At 41.2% G+C, this 27,892-nt stretch overlaps 1 protein-coding gene across 2 annotated transcripts; it reads left to right on the forward strand.

Annotated features, from left to right (window-relative positions):
• Positions 1 to 27,892, forward strand: GCH1 (GTP cyclohydrolase 1). Of its 2 annotated transcripts, XM_072116123.1 has the most exons (7): positions 1 to 431; positions 590 to 1,053; positions 16,200 to 16,309; positions 17,748 to 17,803; positions 20,606 to 20,637; positions 23,642 to 23,726; positions 24,296 to 27,892. In XM_072116123.1, exons 2-7 carry the CDS (start codon positions 720 to 722, stop codon positions 24,420 to 24,422), a joined length of 744 nt encoding a protein of 247 aa, XP_071972224.1. In that variant the 5' UTR covers positions 1 to 431; positions 590 to 719; the 3' UTR covers positions 24,423 to 27,892. The 2 variants fall into 2 exon arrangements, with proteins under 2 accessions (XP_071972224.1, XP_071972223.1); XM_072116122.1 differs by having other exon boundaries at positions 1 to 1,053.

Here is a 27,892-nt window from a genome sequence, read left to right on the forward strand (position 1 = left end):
GCTGTAACCTGCTGAGATCTGAGAGGAGAGCAAAGCTCATTGACTTGAGCAATAGTGCCCTGAGCTGGACCTGAGTGCATGTGTGTCCTGAATCTCCGAGGCTGACAGTCTGCTTGACTATTCACATATGCTCCACAAAGCTTGAAATCTATCAGAAAGTAGTGTTTCACCTCCGCAAGCCTAACAATCTATATTTTGCATCTCCAGACCAAGATTTGACGGTGAATTGGCTACTACAGACAAGACAGCAAGGTGCATTTTCATGGGTGCTGTTCTACAAGCTCCAGAGCTTCTTGAATAAGTGACCAAATCCCTTCTACTAAGATCTTCATGCTTATACAAACTCACTGCAGATTCCAGTTTCTCCTGCTTCGAAACACAGAACATCTCTGGTGAAGACGTCAACTCTGGTCCATTCATGTCAGTTCAGGGTAAGATTGAATGACTGTAGTATATTGTGCATCATATGTCTTAGATTAGACAGAGGAGCAACCTTACCCTAAGTCAAACTACTTCTCTATCTTTGAAGACTCATTAGACATCTGTTTATGTCGGGCAGGTGACTGGTGCCTTTTCTATCATTATACAGCTAGTATCAGGTGAGGAACTTTACCAAGACCACTTCCAGCAGGAGTCAACTTCAGTGAAGTTCTTAGGAAGTGGAATTAATCAGGAGAACATAGATTATTCTTCACCTTCGCCTAAGAGTTTGCACTGACATGGATCCAGCCAAGTCAAGATCGTTGACAGAGAAAAAACCCATTAACTGCAATGGCTTTTTACAAGAAGATAAGAAAGACTCTTCCACAGCATTAAGTCGTGTAGATCGGGGTAGATCTGAGGTGAGCACTCCACCCCTGGAGAGCTGGAGAGAAGAAAGGACTCGCAGCGAGGAGGACAATGAATTGAACCTTCCCTCCTTGGCAGCTGCTTACAGCACCATTCTGAGAGCTCTTGGAGAAGACCCTGCAAGGCAGGGATTACTGAAAACCCCATGGAGAGCCGCAACTGCCATGCAGTTCTTTACCAAAGGCTACCAGGAGACAATATCCGGTAAGTGATTCATTATAGAAAAGACACATCTTTGCTAGAGACATTTATTGAGCTAAAGTTGCTTAGAGTGGCTAAAGTTTCTGAGAAAAAACCTTACACATTTACAAAATATTTTTACGGCTTTTTGTGTAAAAATGACTTACACATCTACTGAATCGTTTGTTTCTCATACGTCAGCTCCTGAGATAAATTTGGCACTTCTTTAGAATGCCAACTCAAAACAAATCTGTGTCGCCAATGGCTTTCTGATGCCTCTTAAACTCTTTGAAACTTTAATATCACAATTGTAGCAAATTTGTTTGGGATATTCTCATTTCTGCATTTGCATTTACTTTTATTTATCTGACATAAGCATGCATTTCTTCATTTTGATGTTATTTAAAAATGTAACTTTGTTACGACAATTTCCTATAAATATAGCCCTGTTATCTCTTAGAAACTAGATTGTTGTTCTTGGATATGACCACATATGCTGCAGTGATTGCACAAGGAAACAAATAGTTTTTGCAAATAAAATAGCTGGGAGTTACTGCATGTCCTACAACTGTCCTGTGGCAATGAACACTAGGTAGTCGGGGGCCTCAGTAGCACATGCGTGGCCACCACTGCTAAAGTGCAGGGGTGGTCGTATACAAGGACAGTAGGGCTAAATTATCTTCAAACAGGTAAATTATTTTTCAATTGAAGAAACTCGCAGAGAGAAGGCATAGGTATGAAATAGGTGCAACGTTTTAGCTGCTCAATGGGAGCTATGTTCAAGCATGCTTGAACATAGCTCAATTGAGAATTGTACTATGGGTGGATAAATTCACTGGAGGTTCCAGGTGTGCTTTGTCTTTGCAACTATTTGGTTATCAACTGTATACACCTGGGAGTCGGGTGAACAGCTTGTGTTTTTTTAATAGAAGACATGTAACCCTCCTTACATCTAGAACAATATTGAAGTGTTTGATGGGACATTAGATACAGTGATTAGACAGACTTACTTTTAGTCTTATTATAAAGCTGGATGATGGTGGTGTAATTCCAGTAAAGATGAATTGCCTAGAAATAGTAGCAGCGATCAACAAGATGATTAAATCCATTATGTATACATAAATGTATCAGCAAGTACTGGAGATTTGTGAGGTAATTTAGTTGATATATAGAAAGAGTGATTTTTTAGGAATTTTTCGGAGACAAATGTTCTACAATCAGTTTCATAGGTCGGAAAAAATACAGAACTATTTGCCTCTACTACAAATGGAGATAAGAGCAGTTTGAATGTTAGTATAAAGTTTTTACAGTCAGTCATGTACTGGATGTCATGGATGCTAAACAATAAGAAAAATGAGTGATAAAGAGCCATAAGCTGCAACTTTGATACATAGATGAATGTCAATGACAGGTAATTTGTTGGAAAGAGGGGAGTAGAACTGCCAGGCCTCTACTCATCAGCCAATCACCTCTTTTATCCAAAAAGACAACAAAACTTGGCATTGACCTCATATTTTCCTATAATGGTACACAACATTTTTGTGGAGCATTTGCTCATTTATATTGATCAGTGACACATAATTCAGGCAAGCGGATTTTACAAATCTAAAGTTGTAATCATCTAAAAACTGCATTGTACATTGGGTACGGAAATTATTCAGAACTCTTTAGATTTTTCACTTTGTTTCATTGCAGCCAATTGGTAAGATAAAAAAAGTTCTTCTTTTGCTCATTAATGTGCACTCTGCACCCCATTTTGACAGAAAGAAAAGAAATGTTGATATTTTTGCTACTTTATTAAACAAGAAAAACCGAAATATCACATAGTCATAAGTATTAAGACACTTTGCTGTGACACTCATATTTAACTCACATGCTGTTCATTTCCTTCTGATCCTCTTTGAGATTGTTCTACTCCTTCATTGGAGTCCAGCTGTGTTCAATTAAACTGATTGGACTTGATTAGAAAAGGCACACACCTATCCATGGCTACATTCACATGACCGTTGAGGGGCGTATATCTATAGCTTGAGGCCGTACATATGTCCTCCATAGGCCGGCAATGGGTGCACAGAGCCACACGTGCGGTACCGTACTGCTCTGTACCCAGGGTAAAGATAGGATATGTCTTTGCGCCATGTATCTCTATAGATAGAGGCGGGGTGAGCAGTGGCAGTGCGCTGCACTGCTATAGCATGGCGGGCACACGTTAGTGTGAATGTAGCCTATGTAAGAGCTCAGAGTGCATGTCAGAGCACATTAGAATCATTAGGTCTAAGGAACTGCCCAAGGCACAGAAAAAGTCTGTAACATAAATTGTACTGTGGTGCAGATTAAAAATTTACAGCATTTTCTCTACTTTTTAAAATTTACTAATTACACTACAAAGATTACTCTCCATCAAAAACAATCCCCTTTTATGGACACAGGTTTATTAGTCTGGTGTGAACATTCATTGCTCTAATATCAGTTTATGGTAAAGTTGGGTGATAAAAACTAAGAAAGCATTTAAAGAGACCTAGCTTTCCCTGAGAATCATCACCATTCTTCTAACACTACATAAAGTATAGCCCAATAGTTTCTTACAAATACATCCTACACATGCTTTTCAATCCACAATCTCCATAATAAACGTTGGGCACAATTGCTTTATGTAGATACTTCATGGGACATTCGTGGGATAGGGTGCTAAGAGTGTATGTAATTAGATATTACTTTTGCATCACTGATCTTATTACATTGCCTACAAGCTTAATACTGACGGGTCTCCTCTAGGCGCTTTGGGGACCCGGATGCTAAAGCCCCTGACGGACTCTGCCTACACTTGTCTGTAGCTCTAGTAGGAAGAACTGCACCTTTTCTCTGTTCAACAAATGTGGATCATCCTTCTCTTGATTTCTGGCCGCCGTCCACACTTTCAGACACTTGGTGTCTCACAACCTAAGGTCTACCTGTTCATAGACACAGGATGACTGCCACGGCTGACTCTATCCAAGATCATGCCTCTCCCACTCTTCATCTCCTATCGTGGAAATTGTCGGGCCTCAGTCGGGCATACACGAATGTATGGGGGTCGTATAGACAGCATATATACGTCCACCATACACTGCAATGGCCTCACAGCGCTGTACGGGAGCGGTAAGGTGCAGTACACGTGCGGCACCGTACCGTTCCGTAGCCCGTAGAAAGGTAGGACATGTTTTGTGTACTCCTAACTAGTTCTGGCCTGATTTTCATAGCACACCATCTAAAGAAATTTAAAATTTAGGAAGGAGGGAAAAGTATTTAAAGGGTTATTCCCACTTTGGAAAATTAATGTTATTGTTTGTATGATGAAAAATAACACAATTTTCCAATATATTTTCTGTATCAATTCCTCATGTTTTTCTAGATCTCTACTGGCTGGTTTTCTATAGAATGCTTCATTGCTTACTTCCAGCGGACAGAAATCTGACCATGGTCACACAGGTGCACGGCTCGTTAGTATCGTAGAGAGTAATCAGAGCTGTGTGATATAATGAGCCGTGCAGTTGTGTGACCATGGTCAGATTTCTTTCCACTGGAAGTAATCATAGAAGCTTTATATAGAATGACAGCAAGCAGAGATCTAGAAAAACATGAGGAACTGATACAGAAAGTATATTGGAAATTTTAGAACTTTTCATTATTCAAACAATATTTATCACTTGCTGACGTACTAAAAAGGTCAAGGCGTACTAAAAGGTCAAGGCAGGCGGCAGAGAATTGAGGTCAGGAATGTAGAAGAAGGTCACAATGGATAATACACAGGAATCGCAATAGGAAGCTTTCTCTAGGGCTATGAGGCACAAAGATCCGTCAGTGGTCACAGGAAGAGGCCGCCTATTTAACAGGTCAGCGGACGGCCAGCCTTTAAATCTTACAGAGCCGGCGTGCACACACACTAGAAGGCGGGGACACGGGCTGGAGCACAGGAGACGCTGCTGGAGCGTGGAGAGGTGAGCCTCATCGGGTGCCCCTACATGGGGGCACATGGGTGCACCTGCGACCCGAGAAATGGGTCGCAGGAGCACCCGTGACAACAAATATTGGGGCAGATTTACTTACCCGGTCCATTTGCGATCCAGCGGCGCGTTCTCTGCGGTGGATTCGGGTCCAGCCGGGATTCACTAATGCAGTTCCTCCGACGTCCACCAGGTTACGCTGCTACGCTGAAGAGCATCGGAACGCACTGGAATTCACCGAGCCATCCTGGATGAAGGTAAGCGTGTGTCGAGCGACACTTTTTTTAAATGCGCCGGTTTTTCCGAATCCGGGTTTTTTTTTTACGGCCACGCCCCCCGATTTCCCGGGGCAATACAGGGAAAAATCGGCGCATAACAGAAAAATTCGAGTAACACGTCGGGAAAACGCGAATCGGGCCCTTAGTAAATGACCCCCAATGTGTTTTTTGGATACTAAATTATAATATGCCCCCAACCCATATAAGTAAGACTTCTACCCCCAGGATAACTAATTCTACACCATTGCCCCACAATCTTCTCTTAATTGATCCTTGCTTGGACAATTGCTATTGCCCCAATGCTCTCTTGCTAACGTTAATGTTCACAGTTCTCCTCGTGGGATACATGGTTCATCCAGAACTTTTCTGGTGTAGATTGTGAGATGAAAGTTGTGTTTTGACTGCTTGCTATACACCATATGACTGATTTTTCTGATGGTGGTTGATAAATGTCCTGGCCTAGTAGTTATCGTTTTCTGAATCATAATCAATACACATTTTGTTGTATCCATGACTCCAGCACATTAAAGAGACTCTCCTTGTTATCTCAGACTGCCTGCACTGCCTACCTGGAGGAGCCTGGGGCTGCGTACTGATGCAACAAGCAGACTGGCTAGGGTTGTCTAGACACAAAGATATCACAGATATGCTCAAGTTAGAGGTGGCTAATTTAATTTTCCAGGAAAAACATATAGATTAAATGAGATGTTAAATAGGACATCATTTTTAAGTTAACATATCCCATAACATTAAATGGTGTGTGTACAGCTCACATGCAGATCTATGTATTGCCATGGTTACAGACTACAAACACTTGGGATGGATAAATCTGGTTGTGGTAGTGTAGATTTGTACCATGCTAGCCATGGAGAGCAGAACAGTGAAGAAATCAGGGAATCCCTTTTTGAGTCTGCTTCTAAATCTGTTTGTGTCATACTCAAGCCGCTCAAGCCCCTAAATAATCCAATTCCAAGTATATATAGTTATATAGTGTATCTTCGTTAAATAAATATTGTCTGTGACATCAGATGTCACTGTGCTATGCATATTGCCAGTTTTTTTTTAGAGGATCATTGAAATGCCTCAGAGGCACCTCATGGGCCTACCTTTTAAATTAATGGCATATTGTAAGCATATGCCATCACTTCATGTTCGTTGGATGTCCAAACTATTATGCTCCATCAATTCTAAGGATGAAGCAATAGTCTTTAGTCTCCAGGTACAGTTTCTGGCCACCCTCCTGCGCATAGAACAGCAGCTGCATTGATTTTTAACAGGGGCCACACTGAATAGTGGGTGGTTTGGTTAGCTGGGGTGCTATACCATGACCCCTTTTTTCTCAGGATCCCTAGGATAATAACATAATGCCACATACTGTCAATATGCTTTCACATTACAAGAAAGGAACACCCTATACAAATGATGGTGAACCTTTTAGAGGCCCAGGACCCAAACAACAACCAAAAACCCACTTATGTGCCATAAAGTTTTGAGGACATCAATACCGTTAAAAGAAGAAGGCGAAATTTAGATTCTCATTTTAGCTTTACTCCTGGGTCCCTTTAAACAGGAAGAATCAGCGAGTAGGAGCTCCATAGATAATCCATCCCTATTCAGACCTCCTTGCTCCTCCTGAAGCCCCAGGAAGTCTAAAAAGGATTGCTCTCATATACTACTGAATGCCTTTCTAAGCACATGAAGGGTACTGGTCTCCCTCACTTTTGGAGATTCCACCAAGAGACTGTCCTCTCTAGAGTGGTTGACTGGTTTGAACATGCCTCATCCAAGCAATGGGTATGCTTGGAAGAGAAATGCTTGCAGGGTACACTCCATTCCCTTCACTGGGTTAGTCCTCAACTACGCCGTACCAATACACTGGCATTCATCACTCGCCAATTCCAGTCCCTATGGAACCGACAGTTATCCAGGGGCATACTTCCTCATAGATTTTGACCTCTCACTCCCGAATCTAACAACATTGCTTTCCCACCAGCATGTGGCGTGGAGTCATTTATTATATGGCGCAAAGACAACCATACTTGCTTAGATGACCTCCTGGATGACACTGGTAACTTGTCCCTACTAGTGACCTTGCAGAGCTCCTGTCCAGAGACCAGGATCCCCTGGTGCAATCATCAGCTGAAATCCTTCCTTGACTCAGTGGAAGATCATTCAGCCACTGACTTTGAAGCTTGTCTCTTAGTCCCAGCTTCGCCAACTCAAATTCTTGCTGCCATGACTATGTTTCATATGCCCTCATCTGACCCTTCTAGATTGTTGTTCGTGTGAATTTGGGAGATTAACTGGGTACACGCTTCTTGGGGGAGCATTGGCAAAAATCATTTCTACTCACTCATGAACCACCTGTGGCTCACCTCTGCCAAGAGAAAAACTACAAAATCCTGTCCTGTCCTGGCTCTTGCATAAGGCATTTCCGTCAGTCTCAGAAACCTGCTGGTGCTGCAATGCTGATGTTGGTTCTATTCTCTGCACATGGTGAAGCTACCCAATGCTTCTGCACTTCTGGAATGCAATCTTTGTGTTCTACTCATCCCTGTCTGGTTCTCATGTCACTCCATCTCCAGAGAGGAGCTCCATGATACCAGCTCTTCTCTGAAAAAAGGCATCCCCAGACACTGTCTGACTGCAGCGAGAACGGTGATAGCACTTCACTGGAAATCTACCTTCTGCCCCTCTCTTCAGGAATGGGTCACTTAGACAGATCACTTATTGAGGATGGAGCAATTTATGGTTGAGACAGAAGGACATCCTGAATTGTTCTTTTGTACATGGCCCACAGGGAGGGAGTTGATTTAAAACCCCATTATGTGCTTCAGCCCTGTAACTTCTAGTGGCTGGTATGCCTTTGACATGTCTTGGTGTTACCCCATCCACCCGACTCCATCCTATAATTTTTAGAATCCTAACTTTTTTTTATTGTAATTCAGTAATGAATTAGAATGTAGGCGGTTTGAGCGGCTGCCCAGGGCCCAAGGCTTCTAGGAGCCCTATGAACACCTGAACCAATTGCCAAGTTTGATACTGCACTGTACAGCCAATAAAGAGAAGGGCCTCCAGCCATGAAATCCTCAAGCTCTCAAAACATATATATATATATATACAAGGGTCTTTATAGGACCTCTGAAGGTCCTCCAGCTGTAGAACTAAAAGTGGACAAAAGGGCCCCCTCCTTTCCCAAGAAGCATGGTGCTTCAGAGGTGTTTTCTTATTTACCTTGATCTAGCTCCTAGGTTTGGCATCCCGCAGGGGTTCATGTTCTCATACCGCTGAGGCAACTGATTCAGAAAAGGGGGTCCTTGACCCCTGATTTTTCCGGGTGAGTGGAACAGATGACTGTCACTACACTTGTTCCAGGAGCAGCATAACTACACTTCCTTTTAAAAAATGATACAAATTTTTACTATATTTTTATGTATGATTTACTTACATTTTTAGGATGTCTATATGTTGTCTTTCCTTAAGCACCTTTACTGTTTATTTCATGTGGAAAGACACAAGTGAATATTGGGGCACATAGACTTACCCGGCTGCTAGAGTTCACGGTTAAAGTCTGTTGGCCAACGATAATGCACTGTGCCGCGATTCACTAAGATCGTGCGCCCAATATCCTGCATGTGTCGCTTCCCCGTTCAGGTCCGACGGAGTTCACCTTCTATTTAAAAGTTAAATCCAGCGCTCAGTCCCAATTTGTGTCACATTGAAGCCAGCGCAGCTGCACCAAAAAAAAGATCGTATGAGACACAATCAAAAAGCAGACACCTATTAAGTCCGCACAGTCCGACAAAAATGATCAGCGCGACCCTTAGTAGAATGAGCCCCATTGACTTCAATGTTTGTAATCTCTCATAGCAATCAGAGATATTACAGAGATAGTATAACCAGCTATCACAGTGCATGTTTATACCTAGGACAGGGGATGGGGCATAAATGATTTAGGTGCAAAAGAGACCTGGGATGGGGTCTGGTTTGTGTCATGCAAATTACATGTTTGGAGGTAGAGGTGGGGCATGGGCGCTGTAGTAGATATACAGATTTGCTTCTTGGTTCCTAATTACACAAATTTGAGGATTCATTTTCCTGATAATGTTATTGTTTTTGGACTGGATATAAATGACTGGATAAAGAAATATTTGTGTTTAACCCTTTTACAAATTCAACCACCTCAATGCTGAAAAATGTTGGTTTTAAGTTCTTTATTCATTGGGAGCAGTACGTTTCTATAGAGATATATTTCATTTCCTGTCTCCCGGACGCAGCCTCAGCAACAACCTATCACTCTCATCATTCATGCAGATGTCATTCGGATCTTTGTGTGCTTTCTTCTCCAGCACCTGGTGTTTGTTTGGTGAAATGGGTCATGCCATGAAGCTTTAAAGTGTCTGTACAGCTGCAATATAAATGGTTCCTAAAATAAACCTGACAATTGTAACAATATTTCCATGTACCGTAGACTTTTATTTAAATCAAAAATACAAATGTCATTTACTTCTTTTCATATGTAAATTTGCTCTGGTGGACGCTCCGAAAGCTGCATCAAAATCCACAGCTGTAAATGATGTGCTGCAGCTTCAAAAACCCACAATGAAGGACATTCTGCACTTATTTCTATACTTATTTGATGGGGTTTCTTAAACTCTGAGCCACGTCACTCCTACTTTACTTATCTTTGGCATGTCAACAGTATTCGGATATAGAAAGAGGGACAAGAGATGTGAAAAGGACAAAAATTAAGCCACAAATCTAGTCGGGCTCCTAATACCACACCCTAGTGCAGCGATGGCGAACCTTTTAGAGACAGAGTGCCCAAACTACAATGAAGACCCACTTATTTATCGCAAAGTGCCAACATAGAAATTTAATTTGTCATTTATACTCCCTTCTTTGTCACAGTTTTGATTGATAGCAGCACCCTGAAGACACCAATAAAGCAGAAAATAGAAGAAATTTGGATGATCATTGTATCTTCCCTCCAGGGTCCCATAAACAGGAAGAATTGTCAGGGCCGGAGCAGGAGCTACAATGATAATCCAGATCTGTCCACACCTTCCCACTGATCCAGTAGTCCCAGGTAGAGCTGTCACTTTAAAATAGCTCTGTGCACAGCAAGTCCTGGGTTGTTTGGAACTGCAGGAAGATACATAAGCCTTCCAACATAAGCCTTCCACCAATAACTGCCACCCTTGTGGCCAACGATCTGATAATCCCCACATTGTCCTTCCAGCTCTAGCCACACTCACACACATATACCTGCTGTATATAGGCTTCTCCCATTACAGTGATATGACAGGTATGGATCAGTGATTTGGATTATTGTGAACCAATTCTACAAATCTGTTTTCCATTCTCATGTAATAGCTGGTGCATTTTGAATCCTTTATATACTGATAAAGAGCCCACGTCCTTAAGCAATATTATCTCCTGGACATTGCATATTCCAAGAATTCACCTCAACCTTTCAACTTACTACTAGGGAGATAACATTGATTAGTCATGAGAGCTCTTCAATAGTTACACAACCTTCACTGTGACCAAACAAAACTTTAATATTGCGACATTTTCTCAGCAGAGAGCAATGTTCTTCCTATAAGCATGAATATTAGGGAGGTGCGGTGCTGGGGATGGCCATGGGGGGCCATGTACACTTTACATACAGCTTTATTTATACATTACAGCATTCGGGAGTGTTTAGTTTATATATAATGAATTCATGGAAACCAGTCAGGTGCAGCATTTTGTTTTCTAACCTGAAGTAATAGATGACAGTCGTAAATGTTTGTTCTCGTTTTAGCCAACACCTTGGTCATATAATTGGGTTTAATTGTTAGACGTCAGCCAAAACTCATCACCTCCTTTCATTTAAGCCACAATAAGGAGCAAACATGGTAAAACAACATCCAAAGAGTCATTAACTTAATGAAAGGAGGAAAATGACGCACATTTGTGTTTCCACGGTTACCTGTATGCCGCGCACAGGACACAGGAAATTAAACTGTCCTGTTATCAATGTCTGTTCTGTTCACAGATAGAAGCAAAGCAGCTGTAAGGAAATAACAGGCTGCCAAAATACCCATAAAATATCAAGTCAATATTTTACTTCATCTTCTTAAAGGGCAATACTAGTCATTCACAGTGCAGATAAAAGAGCAAAAAGGTCTTAAGACCAGATTACAAAAAGCGTCACTACTACCATGTAATACTGTCTATTATTTACAAGAATATAGCTATGTTATTACTGACCCTAATATTAAAGAAAATAGCAACTATAATACTGCTCCTTTGTGCAATAATATAACCACTGCTATACTGCCTTTATGTAGGAATAACATATAATATTCCCTGCTAGTCACATGAATATAACTTGTATAATAATGCCTACTATGTACAAATATATAGCTACTATAATACTGCCCCTATGTACAAGAATATAGCTACTATATACAAGAATATAACTACTATAATACTGCATCCTATGTACAGGAATATATCTACTATAATACTGTCCCCTATGTACAAGAATATAGCTACTATAATACTGCCCCATATGTACAAGAATAAATCTACTATAATACTTCTCCCTATGCACAAGAATATAACTACTATAATACTGCTACCTATGTACTAGAATATAACTACTATAATACTGCCCCCTATGTACAAGAATATATCTACTATAATACTGTCCCCTATGTACAAGAATATAACTACTATAATACTGCCTCATATGTACAAGAATATAACTACTATAATACTGCTCCCTATGTAAAAGAATATAACTATTATAATACTGCCTCTATGTTCAAGAATATAACTACTATAATACCGAGCTCTATGTACAAGTATATAACTACTATAATACTGCCCCCTATGTACAAGAACAGGGCCGATTCTAGCATATTTGCTGCCTGAGGCGAATATTAAAATGCTGCCCCCCCCCCCCCCGCTCCCTGTTAAGTAAATCCTTAAACTTTACTAACAATTAACAACCCTACAGACAGCTCCCTGACACTGTGTGACTGACTACAGGATCTGGGAGTCATTAGTGGCATCTAGTACCTTATAGATGACAATCTCTTCCATCAGGAGGACTTTATTCCGGGTTCTCCAATCCATGACGTATCGCGGCTGAGTTCACGGCCAGATATCTTCAGCTCCGTGCAGCATCTCCACCCGGCGTCCCTAAAAATACCACAGTCACTTACAGTATAAAGTCTCCTGGAAAACAACACTGCGCTCCTAAATAATATATACCCCTCACAACACAAATGACCGCACGCTACCCCACATATAACACATCCCTTCATTATATAGGGATAAAATCTATATACATATAATATACTGTATCCCATATACAGCCCCTGCAGCTAAGTAATGTACTGTACCCGATATACAACCCCCCAGCTTAGTAATATACTGTATCCCATATACAGCTCCCCAGCTTAGTAATATACTGTATCCCATATACAGCCCCTGCAGCTAAGTAATATACTGTACCCGATATACAGCCCCCCCAGCATAGTAATATACTGTATTCCATATACAACCCCCCAGCTTAGTGATATAGTGATATATAATATATACAGCACCCCCCAGTATAAAATGATTCTGGCCCCATATAATATATACTGAATCCCCCCCAGTATAAAATAATTATAGCCCCAAATAATATCTATAGCATCCCCCCCAGTATAAAATAATTATAGCCCCAAATAATATATATATAGCATCCCCCCAGTATAAAATAATTATAGCCCCAAATAATATCTATAGCATCACCCCCCCAGTATAAAATAATTATAGCTCCAAATCCCCAAATAAAATATACAGAACCCCCCCCCCCCCGCCCCTAGTATAAAATAATTCTGGCCCCATATAATATATACAGCACCCCCCCCCCCCTAGTATAAAATAATTCTGGCCCCATATAATATCTATAGCATCCCCCTAGTATTAAACAATCATAGCCCCAAATAATATATATATATAGCATTCCCCCCAGTATAAAATAATTACGGTATAGCCCCAAATAATATAAATATATATTGCATCCCCCCAGTATAAAATAATTATAACCCCAAATAAAATACATAGCATTCCATGATTCCCCCCCCCCCCCCAGTTTAAAATAATTCTGGCCCCATATGATATATATAGCCCGCCCCCCCCCCGCAGTATTAATTATTAGCCACAATTAATTAAATACATGAAAAATAATAAAATCCTACTCACCTGCAGGCAGCTGCTCCCTCGGCGCGGCTCCGGTGTTCACGCGGCTCCCCTGTGAGACACGGTTCCGCACAGTGACACAGGCGCCGCGCCATGACGTCATGGCGCCTGTGTCACTGCTTAGAACGGAGCGACGCAGCTGCCGGAAAGGCGCTGCGTCGCTCCGCATATAAATCGCGCCTGTGTCTTAAAGAGACAGGCGCGATTTATTTAACTGGTGGGCGATTCGGGCGTTAATGGACGCCCGAATCGCCCACTTTAGAGCGGCGAATTTCGCCGCCCTTTACAGGGACCCGCATTCTGCCGCCTGAAGCGAGATTTTCATCTCGCCTCATGGCAGATGCGGCCCTGTACAAGAATATAACTACTATAATACTGAGCTCTATGTACAAGTATATAACTACTATAAGACTGCCCCCTATATACAAGAATATAACTACTATAATACTGTCCCCTATGTACAAGAATATAACTTTTATAATACTGTCCCATATGTACAACAATATAACTACTACCGTATACTACTGTCTACTATGTACAAGAATATAGCTATTTTAATACTGCCCCCTACCTGACTACACACCTTCCATGTAAGCCGATCACACAGTTGGAAAGGCACTTGGAGGGACAAAGTCACAAACTGGTGTTCTCCTGCTTCCCAAAATAAATTAGCTACATTTTCCTGAATACGCCACTAGATTAAAGTGTAACTCCAAAGTTACCCATCCAAAATATTTCTTAGCAGAGCTAAAGAGAGCCTTGGACTACAATTCCAATTATACCAATATCATGCTGCTGGCCTGAGATCCAGCTAGATATATCTATCAGTACTATTTGTAAAATTCTCTCCAGCTTCTCCTGAAGTGGGTGGGCATTTCCAGGGTGTGACATGAACTAAAGGAACTGAGAGCAGCTTCCCTCACTTCCCATAATGCTTCAGCTCTCCTCACATGCACCAGCACAAGCAGTCCAGCCAATCAGGACACAGGATATCAGGCTAAAACCTCTTCTCGGTATTACTGCTGTACATAGACCTTCTGCAGAGCAAAGCACAGGGAAAAGTATTGATGGGCATTATGGCTCTTCTTAGTGAGCTGGTACAAATGGCTTCTCTTACTAAAAAGTGCCAGTGCCACCCGAGTGGGCTCCGTTCACGGGTGTTTAACCCATTAAATGCCGTGATCAGTGCGACCGCGGCATTTAACTTGCCTTTAAGTCTTTCCCTCATGATCACCCCCCTTCACCGTTTTTGGGGGGCACCCGAAATGATAACCAGAGTGCAGGCCTGAAGGGAGAGGGGCTAATGCAGGCAGAAAGAAGAGCGTTGGTAAGAAAATAAGGTAATGAACGTATATGAGAAAAATGAGAAATTTTCTTCAGCTATAGAAAAACTTAACAGTTACACTGTTACACTTCATCCCCCCTCCCTGAGATTTGCTTGCATCATGGGGTCAGATAGCATCTGCAAGAGGGAGGGGGAGAGCTGACAGAGTTGTGATGTAACAGGATTATAACAGACACCCCCATGACTCAATCATCATCTCTGGTAGGGAGCCAAGTACACTTTTATATAATTTTTAAACTGAATAGAACTGTGAATGTTAATTAGAAAAGAAGATTAGTTGTTAGGTCAAAATGTGAAATCCTGCTGACAGATTTTCTTTGAGTTAAATTTTACCTGTTTTTATTGCTGTGCACTGGCTACCAGCATTAGATGTCTAATGAAAAAAATATGTTGTTGGGAATGACAATCCTATAAATACAGCATGTAATGAGGCAGTTTTTTTTAATTAAAAAATCCTTTAAAGGGGTATTCCGGGAATATGAACGTCTGACACAAAAACCCATAATGTTATAAATAAATGAGTACAACATTACTCAATGTCATTTGTCACAAAACGTAGCTTAAATAGTTTGATTTTATGATTTACAAAATTTATGGCCTCTCTAAAGTAGGTGGAGTTATCACTAAGATGGCCTCCACTGGAAACTACAAGTTCCATGATCCTTTAGTTCTCAGTAACTCCTCCTCCCTCTTATGCTCTGCTCCCAGTGATGACGTAACAGGTTTTCTTGGTCTGTTACCATAGTAATGATGTGTAACTGCTATCACCACAACACTGTCCAGACTGGATGCCCTTCAACCAACCGACTACAGCCAAACATGGTGGTGATCACATGACCTGCTCAGGCAGCTGCCAGACATGTGATGTGGACATGTGACCAGCGGCCATCTTCTGTTCTGTGTCTGATCCACAACGGACCGCGCAGGGGAAATTAACGGACTGATTAAAGGGCCAGTAGCATTTTAATTCTTCTGCTAATTCTAATTTTCTGCTAAGAGAAGCAAATTCTTAAATAACAACTAATTACACATTAGCTTATATTTTGAGTACCCATTTGTATATGAATTATGCTGATTTCTGGAATACCCCTTTAAGCTAATAAAACATTTTATTATATGGCTCTGCAATATCTGCATAGGACTCTACAGCCTATATATTATATTCACTAGATGCAAAATTCTATAAAATAAATAGGATCTGTTGTCGTGTATATTTATCCAAAGTGAGAATTGCTACCTCCAAGGTCAACATTAGACCTTTTCTGCTAACTCCTCAATTCAGTGTGTAGTGTCTCAAAAGCTATGAATGTTCTGTTTCAGATGTGTTGAATGATGCTATCTTTGATGAAGACCATGACGAGATGGTGATTGTGAAGGACATTGACATGTTTTCCATGTGTGAACATCATCTGGTTCCTTTTATTGGGAAGGTAAGACATTGCACATTAATTTCTCAATATTTATTATTACTTTCATTGTGATCAGTGCTCTACTTTTCTGACACAGAGACCCAAATCTCCAGCAATAAAAGACAAAATTTCATAACTACTAGGGGGAACTAAGTGCCGTGGGGAATTGCTATGATAGATGCCTTGTAGCAGTGCAGGAAGCAGGGTCACACACAGAGTTAAAGTCCAAAAATCAAGTGTTTATTCACACTTTTTTGTCAAAACACAAATTCAGCCTTGACTTAGGCACATACCAAATACAAAGCAAAGCCTGCCCGACTGGGCACTGCCTAATACAATAACAGCACCTAACTATACATGTACCAGGCTGCCTGGCACACGCTCTTGGCCAGCAGAATATCAGGAGGCACTCAGTTACCTTTGCTGTGTGAACACGGTCCAGCCTTCAGCTCTCCAGGTAGTGCCTTACCTACTGCTTCTGGCCTGCAGTCTAAATCAGGCTCTAACAAGTCCTGTGTACCACACCTGTGGGCTATACAGAAACGCAGGACCGAAGCCCGGATGGAGTAGGAGTCCCACTACCAGCCTACCCCTACTCCATAATAAGCAGGCCCAGTACGGACATTACAAAGGTGTCTATGGTAGCTAGGCCAACATGGACCAAACAGACTATTCCTGCTTATCATGTCTGCATTAACCCTTGGGTTACTGCAGACAAATCCAGGGCTTGTACCATGTACATTTTATCTGCCTGTAGGGCAGATAGCGATTCTCCCACACGATACCTCTCACTTTCTCTCAGCGCATACAAGTGATAATTGAACTACAGAATGTAGTCTGAATGTTTACCAAGTAGTGATCTGGAGGTAGATGTTGTTTTTATATCTTTATGTATTGAATTTGGAGCTTTGTATAAGATTATGCTTTGAATAATATCAAGTTAAATACTATAAAGCTGAAAGTTTGTGAAGCTAAAGACAGTGGGGCGCAATTGTGCCAATTTTCTGTTGGACTTTGCACGTTCTTTCAAGTGCAAACTGCTTGCACATGTATTTAAGAAGTGTTTCAGCTACATATGTATTGCACACGATTAATTTGTGTCGCGGCTGCACTATATGAGAGGACGTTCTGATGCACAGTTGAACCGTGAGCCATATTTATCATGCAGTGTCCAACAAAAGTGTGTTACATGCTGCATGTTGAAGGTGCACTAAAAAAAGCAGGTGCTCTCTGCGAGGGCAGTGCAGGGAGCACCGGATTCATGCAGAACGGGCGTCACAATTCCTGAATCTGTCACTCCCTGCACACTACACAGTCACATAGCGCAGTTTGTTCGGCTTTTAGTAAATATGCCCCCGTGTGTGTTATGTCTAGAAAACTTAGGGTCATACAGCATTTCCTACCATATCAATATTAGTACAAGTAAATGTTATCTTCAACTTATAATTCATCTTTACAGGTGCACATAGGTTATCTACCAAACAAACAAGTGCTGGGTCTCAGTAAGCTGGCAAGGTAAGTTCTCATAGTGTGTTCATTGATTTCTTTTTTTTTAGCTATTTAATCAAGAATGGTTAAATAGTGAATGAACCCTGCAGAGCGTTATCTATCACAAGGAGCAGGCCAGGCCATCCATCAATAGAATCCATTACTGCTACCCAATGGGCAGCGGGGAGGAGTGGGCTCCATGTCACACTCACACAATTTGATTGTGATGGATTACACCGAGGCATAACCCTCCTTCTCCATGGGAGAATAAAGCCTGGAAAAAATACTGATTTTACTTATTTTCCCATTATACATTTTAAGTATTTTTCTCAGTGAATAATATTCCACAATTTAATCCTTTTCTCCTCCTGTACATAGTGATGCCAAATACATGTACCGATTACATTGCTCTATCACCCAGCACAAAGATACTTAGCCTGAATGTAGATGTGTCTTTGTTTTAGTGCATAATTAGACTAGACACCATGTTTACACCATGTACTAGTTGGCTTAGTTTACAATAACTGGGGTTTAGGGTCCCAAACATATTGGGGGACATTGCTCATACACCAGCTCATGAGTGGTGACTGCCCTGCCCCTCAGCCAACATCGCCTGTATTCAGCTTGACAGCTGTACCGGCACAAAATTCTATGTTAGGCATTGTCTGAAGTAGAATTTCACCTCAGCTTGTAAACTTTCACTTATGAAAGTTGCTGCCTGAAGCAAGTCCGCATGGACAGGAACGCCCTGAGATGGCCCACTCCTCCAATGGACGTGCCCACCGGTAATGCGCAGTAATTGAAAACTGACTTACAAGCCCTGATAAAGGTCCCCCAAGTCTGCCCGTTGCCAAAACACAGAGAATATGAGTGGAAAGGTGCCATGGGCTCATTGAGAAAGGTCCGCATGAGGCCTCCACTGTATGTACAGTGCACTTTGTGAAGCTGAGGGCACCCAATATCTACAACGTCTGCAGTGAAGCGAACAATACTGCTTTCGGCTTGACCAGACTCACCACATCGAAGGACTCATGCAGGTCCCTCTTACTGGAGCCATCGCACCATTCCCATCCGTTTTTTGCTGTGTTACCGCAAAAGGGTAAGCCCCACCCATTTGCCAGACAAAATGCACAAAACAGCCACTGCTTGTTACCACATATGCTTGGTATATTTATGACACTTTCTTAGAGTTAAGAAAATCTCAAAATTTGTTTATGAACATGTGTAAAAAAAATGATTCATCATTTACCCATGACATGGTATGAAATGTTTTAAAAAAAATTGTCCAGACCTAAGTAATATAGGATACAGCGAGCATGCAATTGTTGTCTAAGGTATCTATGTTATGGGGGTGAAAATTGACTAATTAACATATTGGAAATATCACAAAAACATTCCATACAGCTTTACAATATGTCCCCTTTTATAACTTCCAGCAGGTGGCTTCTACCCTATGTGGATTTAGTTAGACGACATTATCCCTAAATTTTTACAATAGTTTCGAGAGGATTATTTGCTTAAGATTTGTTTTATATCTGCTCCTCGCCTTCATCTTAGGCAGTGTAGACTTTTTCCAATTAAACTTGACATTTAGCACTGCAGAGCCTTGTAGCAATAAGAAACATTTAATAAGAAAAAGCAAAGGAGACAAATCCCTGTTTACACAGATTGACTGAATGTTAAGGGAATGAACACTTTAGCAACTATTTTAAAGGGAACCTGTCACCAGGGACCTAATTTTCACTAAAGACAGATTACAGAAGCCGATTAAAGCTGCATTGCAAATATGTCTTTCTGCCTTTTGTAAGCATTTGCATTACAATATAATTGTGTGTTATGCTCCCTGACAGAATCCTCTGTGTAGTTCCAGTGGTTGGTCTTTGGTTTGAATGCATTTCAAAAAACAACATGTGACTTGTCTGTGCTGCAGACTGCTGAGCTCTTGGCCCCCACCTTTGTGCTCCTGTACTGCTCCTCCCTCTCTCACTGATGTCAACTCACCAGGCTGTCAGCTCTGTGAAGGAGCAGGAGAGGGGGACAGTACAGGAGCACAAAGGTGGGGGCTGAGAACTGAGCATTCTGCAGCACAGACAAGCCACATGTTTTTTGAAATGCATTCAAACCAAAGACCAACCCCTAGGACTCCACAGATGATTCTGTCAAGTTGCAAGGTAAGTTATAATACACAATTATATTGTAATGCAAATGCTTAGAGAAGGCAGAATTGCATATTTGCACTGCAGGTGAGATGGGCTTCTATAACCTGTCTTTAGTGAAAATGAAGTCCCTGGTGACAGGTTCCCTATAATGTTCTGTTACATCTTAAATAAAAACTGGAGCAACCTCAAAACCCTTAATTTAAAATAAAAAACAACTTCATTTTGTCTATACAGCTTCTGTGTAAGCTTATGGGTCTCCAAGGTAATAGACTACAAAGAAATCCTGTGTAGTCAGATTCTTTCAATTATCATCTATTACTATCAAGTGAATAAACAAGTGACACAATAAAGCTGTGAGTCAAAATTTGGAGTAGTAAAACACACAGAACAGGAACAAATCCCTCTATTATAATTTATCTCTGTATAGTCTCCATACTTTTCGCTCCAAGTAACTTATGGCTCCCAAAAACAGCTCCACGTTTGTTCATGGGTTGTGTCTACTATTGTAGCTCAGCGCAAGCTAAATGTATATGTCTAGGCTGCAGTAACATGCATAACCTGTTGATGGATGTGGCACTGTTTTTAGAAAAGAGCATATAGGCTTTGTTAATTAAAATTACAATAATACAATAATAAAGAATACAAATGAGTTGTCTTTGTTTTTCTTAAGGATCGTTGAGATTTACAGCAGACGACTACAAGGTAAGGAACCCGTCATTGTAGATCCTGATTGTTTCTGACATCTCCAATACTCTCCCAGCCATTTCCTCTTTGGTTATAAAAATCAGAGGTCGGGGGATGGTATATACACAGGCAGATGGGCAGCTTCTTGGAAAGGTTACAGCTACTTTCAAGTACGTTCTCTGGGTTTGTTTACTTGGTTTGGATGCAGCAACGTGAGCGCCCTTTATAGAGATGGTAATTGTTTTGACAACTGCACCTGACAACATGATGTCAGCAGTGACCAGGATGCTGCATGCCCTGGACATTATAGACCTGACCTGACTCGTTATAGTCTTAGATTGCAGATGTGCCCTAAGAGTCATTGTGGGATCGCTGACCCCTTGTTTTTCCAAGAATGCCTTTGCAGAGGCAAGTAAAAGATTGGTTAAGTGTAAAGTGATGCATCACCCTTAATTTTCATGTCATTTCTGAATCATTTCTTTATATTTATATCTGTGCATATTAAAAACGACCCAAAAAAATGAATAATAATACATTTTCGGCATACATATAGAGCCTATGAGGTAATCTATGTTTATGCACACAATTTGGAGCTCTGAACTAGAAAAATAAAGTTGCCAGAAACATAGTTTACTAACCTGATCAAAGAATTTCTGAACCTATTTACATTTAAACAAATGGGGCACATTTACTAAGGGTCCGAATCGCGTTTTTCCGATGGGTTTCCCGAATTTTTCAGATTTGCACTGAATTGCCCAGGGATTTTGGCGCACGCGATCGGACGGTGGCGCATCGGCGCCGGCTTTCACGCGACAGAAACCGGGGGTGTGGCCGTCGGAAAACCCGAAGGATTCGGAGAAAAAGCGGAATTTAAATAAAAATTTGTGTCGCAAAAATAGCACTCACATACACCGGCACAAAGATGGGGAACTCCAGCGGACTTCAGAGCAGCAGCGACACCTAGTGGACATCGGGTGCACAACCTTAGTGAATCCCGGCAGAACCCAAATCAGCGTCGGAGAACGCGCAGCTGGATCGCGACTGGACCGGGTGAGTAAATCTGCCCCATTAAATTAAGAGTCTGATATGTAGGGTTGTTAACTAAGGGCAAACAATATATAACCTTTGTTTCCTATTTCTATTACCCAGTCAAATAGAAAGCTAAAAGTCCTGCTCCCCTCACCATCAAAGAGGGAATGGAGGGCTCAGGTGCTAGCATAGAGGAGGGCAGAGAAAGTGTGATTTAGTCTTTCTTTATGGGGTTTTCCCACAAACAAAAGTTAGGCCTGTGGATAAGCGGGAAACCCCCTTTAAGGTGAGCAGAGAGGTTTGTGACTCAAAGGTTCTTTTAATGAGAGGAGGAGAAATTGCAGGCCTCACTTTCTCTAGGAGGTAAGTGGGGAAAGTGTAACTTGCAGTCTCCCTATAAAGTGAAAAAGAAAAATGTGACTCACGGGTTCACTCTATGGGGGTGAGCAGAAAATTCAGTACTCACAGGCTCACTCTATGGGGTGAGTAGGAATTTTGGACTCTCTCGGCTTTCTCTACTAGGTGAGCAGGCAACAACTCACAACTCTGAAAGAGTGAAGCTAAACACAGAGTGACTCTCCAGCTTCCCTTATAAGAAGAATATATAATCCCACATCATGTTATTACACTTCTTGTAGGTCATACTTGGTGTTAAGGGGGCTTCCTTTCAAGGTATCAAAAGGAGGCATTGTTTTCCATTTAACACCTATTTGCATATTTCCCAGAATTCCCTAGTGGAGCATCTATGGCTTTAAGTCTCCACATTCCTTTAAGGTGGTCTTAATTGGCAATCTCTCCATAAGGAGAACACCTACGGTTTGTTCCTTATAACAATGAAGATAACTCTTCACACAAAAATTTAGAATGCTGCTGGCATAGGCAGTCCGCACATATAACTTTAATCAACACAATGCAGCATGAAGCGGGACAACCTTTCCAGCTCGATGTGTCAAAATTAATTCAAAAATAATGAGCATAACTTGGGTGGTGTGTCACTTCTAAAATGTTCCATCATTTTGTTGGGCTACAGAGGCAGCTCAGTAAGTCTTGGCAGGGTTAACTGTCTCTGATGAGGTTTTCTCTTCCCCCAGTATTGTGAAGTGGTAACTGTGATGGGTGTATGTAGCTGGTGTAAGGAGCACATATGCCTGAGCTAACTCTCCTATACCCCCTGTAGTCTCTGGAATGGACCTTGGTCCAGTAATCTGTGGCTGACAGTTTTAGTGCATCTAGCTGTCTGGGTGCAAGTCTGAAATAAATAAAGTGATGGCGAGAGCTCTAGCGACAGCATTCGGAGCTCACTTTTCTAAAGATATTGAATCACACCATAGCAAGCTGTCAGTATCAGTGGATCCTCTGGACCACCGCGGGAGGTGGTACAAGCTGACACCTGGGACCAGAGTCTAAGTGGCACCTGGTCTTTACCAGAGTCCACCGCAAAGCGGGATGGTCTTGCTGCGGCAGGGTACCACCTGATTGTTCGACAGGTCTTGCTGCGGCAGGGTACCACCTGATTGTTCGACAGGTCTTGCTGCGGCAGGGTACCACCTGATCGTTCAACAGGTGTGACTAGCCTGTGGTGGCAGCCGAGGTCAAGGTACCTTAACGGAAGACAGTCTTGTGTTTGGGTCTATGCACAGGGTCAGGGCAGACGGCAGAGATGCAGGGTCAGGTCCTATACGGGGTCAACATGGGCCGCAGTGGGGGCACACGGAGGGCCAAGGGTGCACCCGCAATCCGAGACAGGGATCACAGAAGCACCCATGACAGAAGCTCTATATTCTCTAGCTCAGTATCTACCCCACTGACCTCATCTGCTCTATGAATTCTGTGAGGTGATTTTATGTGTTGATCACTGGTTGACAGTTTAATCTTCTATAGGTGACACCCAAAGTTAGTTGTCTTTCTGTTTATGCAAAATTGCAACACAACAAAAACAGTAAATGTCAATGAGCATAATCAATTCCACCATTTTTTTTTGCTCTTTCTACAGTACAAGAACGCCTTACAAAACAGATTGCCATTGCAATTACAGAAGCCTTACAGCCTGCGGGTGTGGGAGTGGTTGTTGAAGCTACGTATGTATAATATTCAAGAACATAAAAACAATAATATGTAAGGGGGTGATGATCAAGTCTCAAAAGGCTCATATTAGTCAGAGTATAATTTTGGTCATTTTAAGAATCCAGTTATTTCTTTCCCGAAACATAGCAGTGAAAAAAGTTAGCAAATGTGTTACTCTAGCCCAAAAGTGACCCCTGTTGTATCTATGGGGAGTGTAGAGGTAGCAGTCATATAGTAACACTTGTGACTTATATGTTCCAAAGACTCTTAGTCACAAACAAGGTATCAGTATTATAAATGGCAAATGGTAGTAGAGAAACCAAATAGATCTTGCTTGAGCTCAAAACCAGCAAGGAACAACAAAGAACAACTTTACAAAGAACTGTATAAGGTTACTACAAGGATAGAATTCTAATAGAATTGAGAATACAGCCTTAGGGTTTAATACTAGTGGGAAGGGACTCCATTACTTTTACTACCACTAAGCATGATCTGCTTACCGTACGTCAAGAACATCTGTAAAAACGCTCTTGTTGCTTTTAACTACAGTAAATGATAATGTGACTCTTTTTGTTTTGCTCAGTCATATGTGTATGGTCATGAGAGGGGTTCAGAAGATGAACAGCAAGACAGTAACCAGCACCATGCTTGGCGTATTCCGAGAAGATCCCAAAACCAGAGAAGAATTCCTGACCCTCATCAAGAGCTGATACTAATGCCAAAAAGTTGTCTATAGAGAGTTTGCCACTGCCTGAATCTGTCCGTCAATGTCTAGGTGCCTCCGCTTCTGTTGTCTTAGTCTAGAGTTGTATACACTACATATACTGTAGGAAAAGTGTGTTTTATGGTGACAGTTTGTGTCATGTTTTGCGGTTTACAGTTTTCTGAAATATGAAGGGTGGATTGAAAACACAGCATCAAAGGGCAAAACTTCATCCACTGTCATGTTTACATTGGTCATGTTTTATCATAGCCTCACCCTACTCAGATATAGATTTTCCGGAAATGGTGCGGAGCAGTCAGCAGTGACTGGATGTAGAATGACTATCTATGTGTATGTTATCTCCAAAACAGAAAGTGCCTCTTAGGATTGTTAACTGGGGATGTGAAGGTTTTGTGGTGCTCCAGCTGCAACCTCACTTCAAAGACCCATGTCCAGCGTTAGGGCAAGTTCACACATTTATAGTTTCCTGCATCAGTTATTGTGACACTTGACCAGGAGTGGTTGGATATACAGGACATGACCACATCATTTCATCATACCATTTCTCTGTGTAGCCTCCACTGGTTTTGTCTCAAAATAACGGATAGAAAAATTGATAAAAGAACAGAAATTTGGCTACCAAAGCGCCAGCCTGAGATACTACAGATCCTTATGGTAGGCTACTACTATGAGATTATGTTATTTATTCCTACTACCTATCTTTGTACTGTAGCTTTTTCTCCAAAATAAACTGACAAGGACATGCTACTGTCAACCTCCTATCCCTGCACTTTCTTGACAGTGACAGTTTAGCTGCTAGAAATTCTCTGTCTAATGACCCAAATCTTTATATTTAATGCTTTGTCATCCCATTCAGATCTTCATCCGTAGCAAACAGACTATTCAGGTCTTCAGCCCAAGGCAGAATTGTAACTAATATAAAGGCGGTGCAAGGGCAAGGAATTTTGGTTATGTACCAGACGGTCCCCTACTTAAGAACACCCGACTTAAAGATGACCCCTAGTTACAAACAGACCTCTGGATGTTGTTAATTTACTTTACTATAGCCCTAAGCTAAAATAAACAGCTATGACTCGTAAAGTGCTACAGAATTTGATGGCGCTATATAAATAAAGATTATTATTATATTATTATAATAACAGTTATCAAAGGTGTCTGCAATTACATTTTATTGTTAATCCTGGTTATGATGACAAACCAACATTTTTAAAATCCAATTGTCAAAGAGACAAAAAAATTGGCTGGGGTTACAATTATAAAATATATAGTTCCGACTTTCATACAAAATCAACCTACAGAACCTATCTTGTATGTAACCCCGGTTATACAGGTAACTGCCTATATACAACTTTTTTAACAGAACCATGTCAGCAGAAATTCACCTAATAAACTATTACCATTAACTTATCAGGCAAGTTAAAAAGATTCCAGCTGAAGTTCCTTTCAGGGCCCAGCATTGAGGCATCATTCCTGAAATTTACTTTGGCAAATTTTCAGCTCAACTGAAGTCAAGCTCTCCACACTTCAGAATATCCCATCCATGTTAAAGCCTCCTGCACAAGACCACTGTTTTTGGACATGTGCTAACCATTGTATTAACAGCTAGCACACATCCCCCACGTACTTCTATGGACACATGGCCGGGCAGTCTTCTTTACTGTAGTACTCATTAGTTTTCTCATATATGTGTACTACTTCCCATATTTTGTGTAGAAAAGTTTTTTTTATTACCCTGTGTAAAAAATAGTAAAAACATTTTGTCATCCTATGTAATCTTTATTCTATAAATTGTATATTCTTATTTCTTAGTTTTGTTTTGCACTTGAAAAAAGGGTGTTATACCCTGAAATGCATTGTGACATTTTAAGACAATAAAAATTGTATTACCATCCCATATCTGAGTGTGCCCTATATCCCACTTCTTACTGCCTTCTATGACAGGAGGCAATCAATAGTAACTGACAGTCTTCCATCCATTACATAATCCATCCAGGACATCTCTGGATGTCAGTCATAGCAGAGGTGTGTTCTGAAGCAGGGAGAGCTTGACTTCAATGTAGAATCCTCAGAATTATACAGCTAATTTGCATATCACTTTAAAGTTAAAGGGGTGCCCACTGGGCATGTAATGTCTGTCAAAATTCTTTTTGTTGGAAAACAATAAAAACTGTTTTAAAAAAAAAAAGTTAAAGGGGTTTTCCCACAAAACAAATTAGGTCCTATTAACAGAATAGGGCCTAACTTGCTGAATGGTGGGGATATCAGTGATGGGACCCCCATAGAGAACGGGGGTCGGATGTTACCCAGTCAGACCACTCGTCACTCCCCGAGATGACCGGAGCGTGTCGCATCAGCTCCATACAAATGAATGGGGCAGTCCGACTAGGAGTGACCGGCTGCTCCGGTCATCTTGGGGAGCAACGAGGGGTCAGACTGGGGTACATCGGACCCCCGTTCTCATGATCTGTGGGAGTCCCATCACTGAGATCACTGTGGGGTTGTAGGATTAAAAATAACAGGGATGTGGTGCCACTTTCTGGGTATATATTTTGCTGTCTCATCTATTTATGTATAAGAATTACTTATCAATATCGCTAGATTCTACCATGACTATATATTTTTATATCCAGCTTTATTTTTTTTTGCTTCCACCATACGCTCTGAGTACTACACATCCATGAACTACCTCCACCCACCTATACAGTTTCTACAGTAGGTCCATATTAGTAGGGATCAGAGCTAACTCCACCTCCTGGGTTTTCCTTTCATAGGAATAAAGTGAGGACCGTGGCTATTTGCTGCTCACCTAGAAACTACTAGAAGTGCTATGTTCTAGTATCTAATCCACTACTAGCACTAAAGGGTCTGGAGCAGGAGTAAATACTGTTTTACAATCAGAAATTTACTTATCATTCTCTCAACAGATTTACTTTCAGAGTTGGGTGGAGTTGCCCTTTAATGAATTATCTATTTTTGTGTGTGAGTAATATAATAGTCCACAAGATATATCAGATATCAGATTTGGGCAGTTCCTGTTTCCTTTTCACTTTGATAACTTGAAGGCACCAACTGCATCATCTATGGCACCTGAGTAGAAGTGAAGGACGACATGAGTGTGCGCATTGATAATCTCCTGTACACTGTCTTCTATGTGCCTGTGGTCTACATAGATATGTCAGTCTATGTCTCATTTTGAACTGTAATATTTGGGGACCAAATTTTCTCACCCTGGGGGTTACTCTGTGTATATAAAGGTACCGAGGCAGGGAATGACCTTGTGTACTATGATGTTAATGAGAAGCAATGTCCATTTCTTTTGTGGTATAAATTGTATGATATATGTCTATATAATATATAAGTGATCCTGTAACATAAAGATTTGGTTAAATTAACTCTTTTAATTGTAAGTTCCATCTTATGTTCAACACAATAAAGCACAGATTCTATAAAATGTTA

Source organism: Engystomops pustulosus, chromosome 7, assembly GCF_040894005.1.
Source record: "Engystomops pustulosus chromosome 7, aEngPut4.maternal, whole genome shotgun sequence".
Taxonomy (NCBI): domain Eukaryota; kingdom Metazoa; phylum Chordata; class Amphibia; order Anura; family Leptodactylidae; genus Engystomops; species Engystomops pustulosus.

What these genes read in the sequence shown, in the direction of transcription:
- GCH1 (XM_072116122.1), top strand. Translation starts at nt 720, where the DNA reads ATGGATCCAGCCAAGTCAAGATCGTTGACAGAGAAAAAACCCATTAAC. An exon ending in CTACCAGGAGACAATATCCG is followed by an intron (nt 1,054 to 16,199) that starts GTAAGTGATTCA and finishes GTTCTGTTTCAG; the next exon opens with ATGTGTTGAATGATGCTATC. An exon ending in GGTCTCAGTAAGCTGGCAAG is followed by an intron (nt 17,804 to 20,605) that starts GTAAGTTCTCAT and finishes GTTTTTCTTAAG; the next exon opens with GATCGTTGAGATTTACAGCA.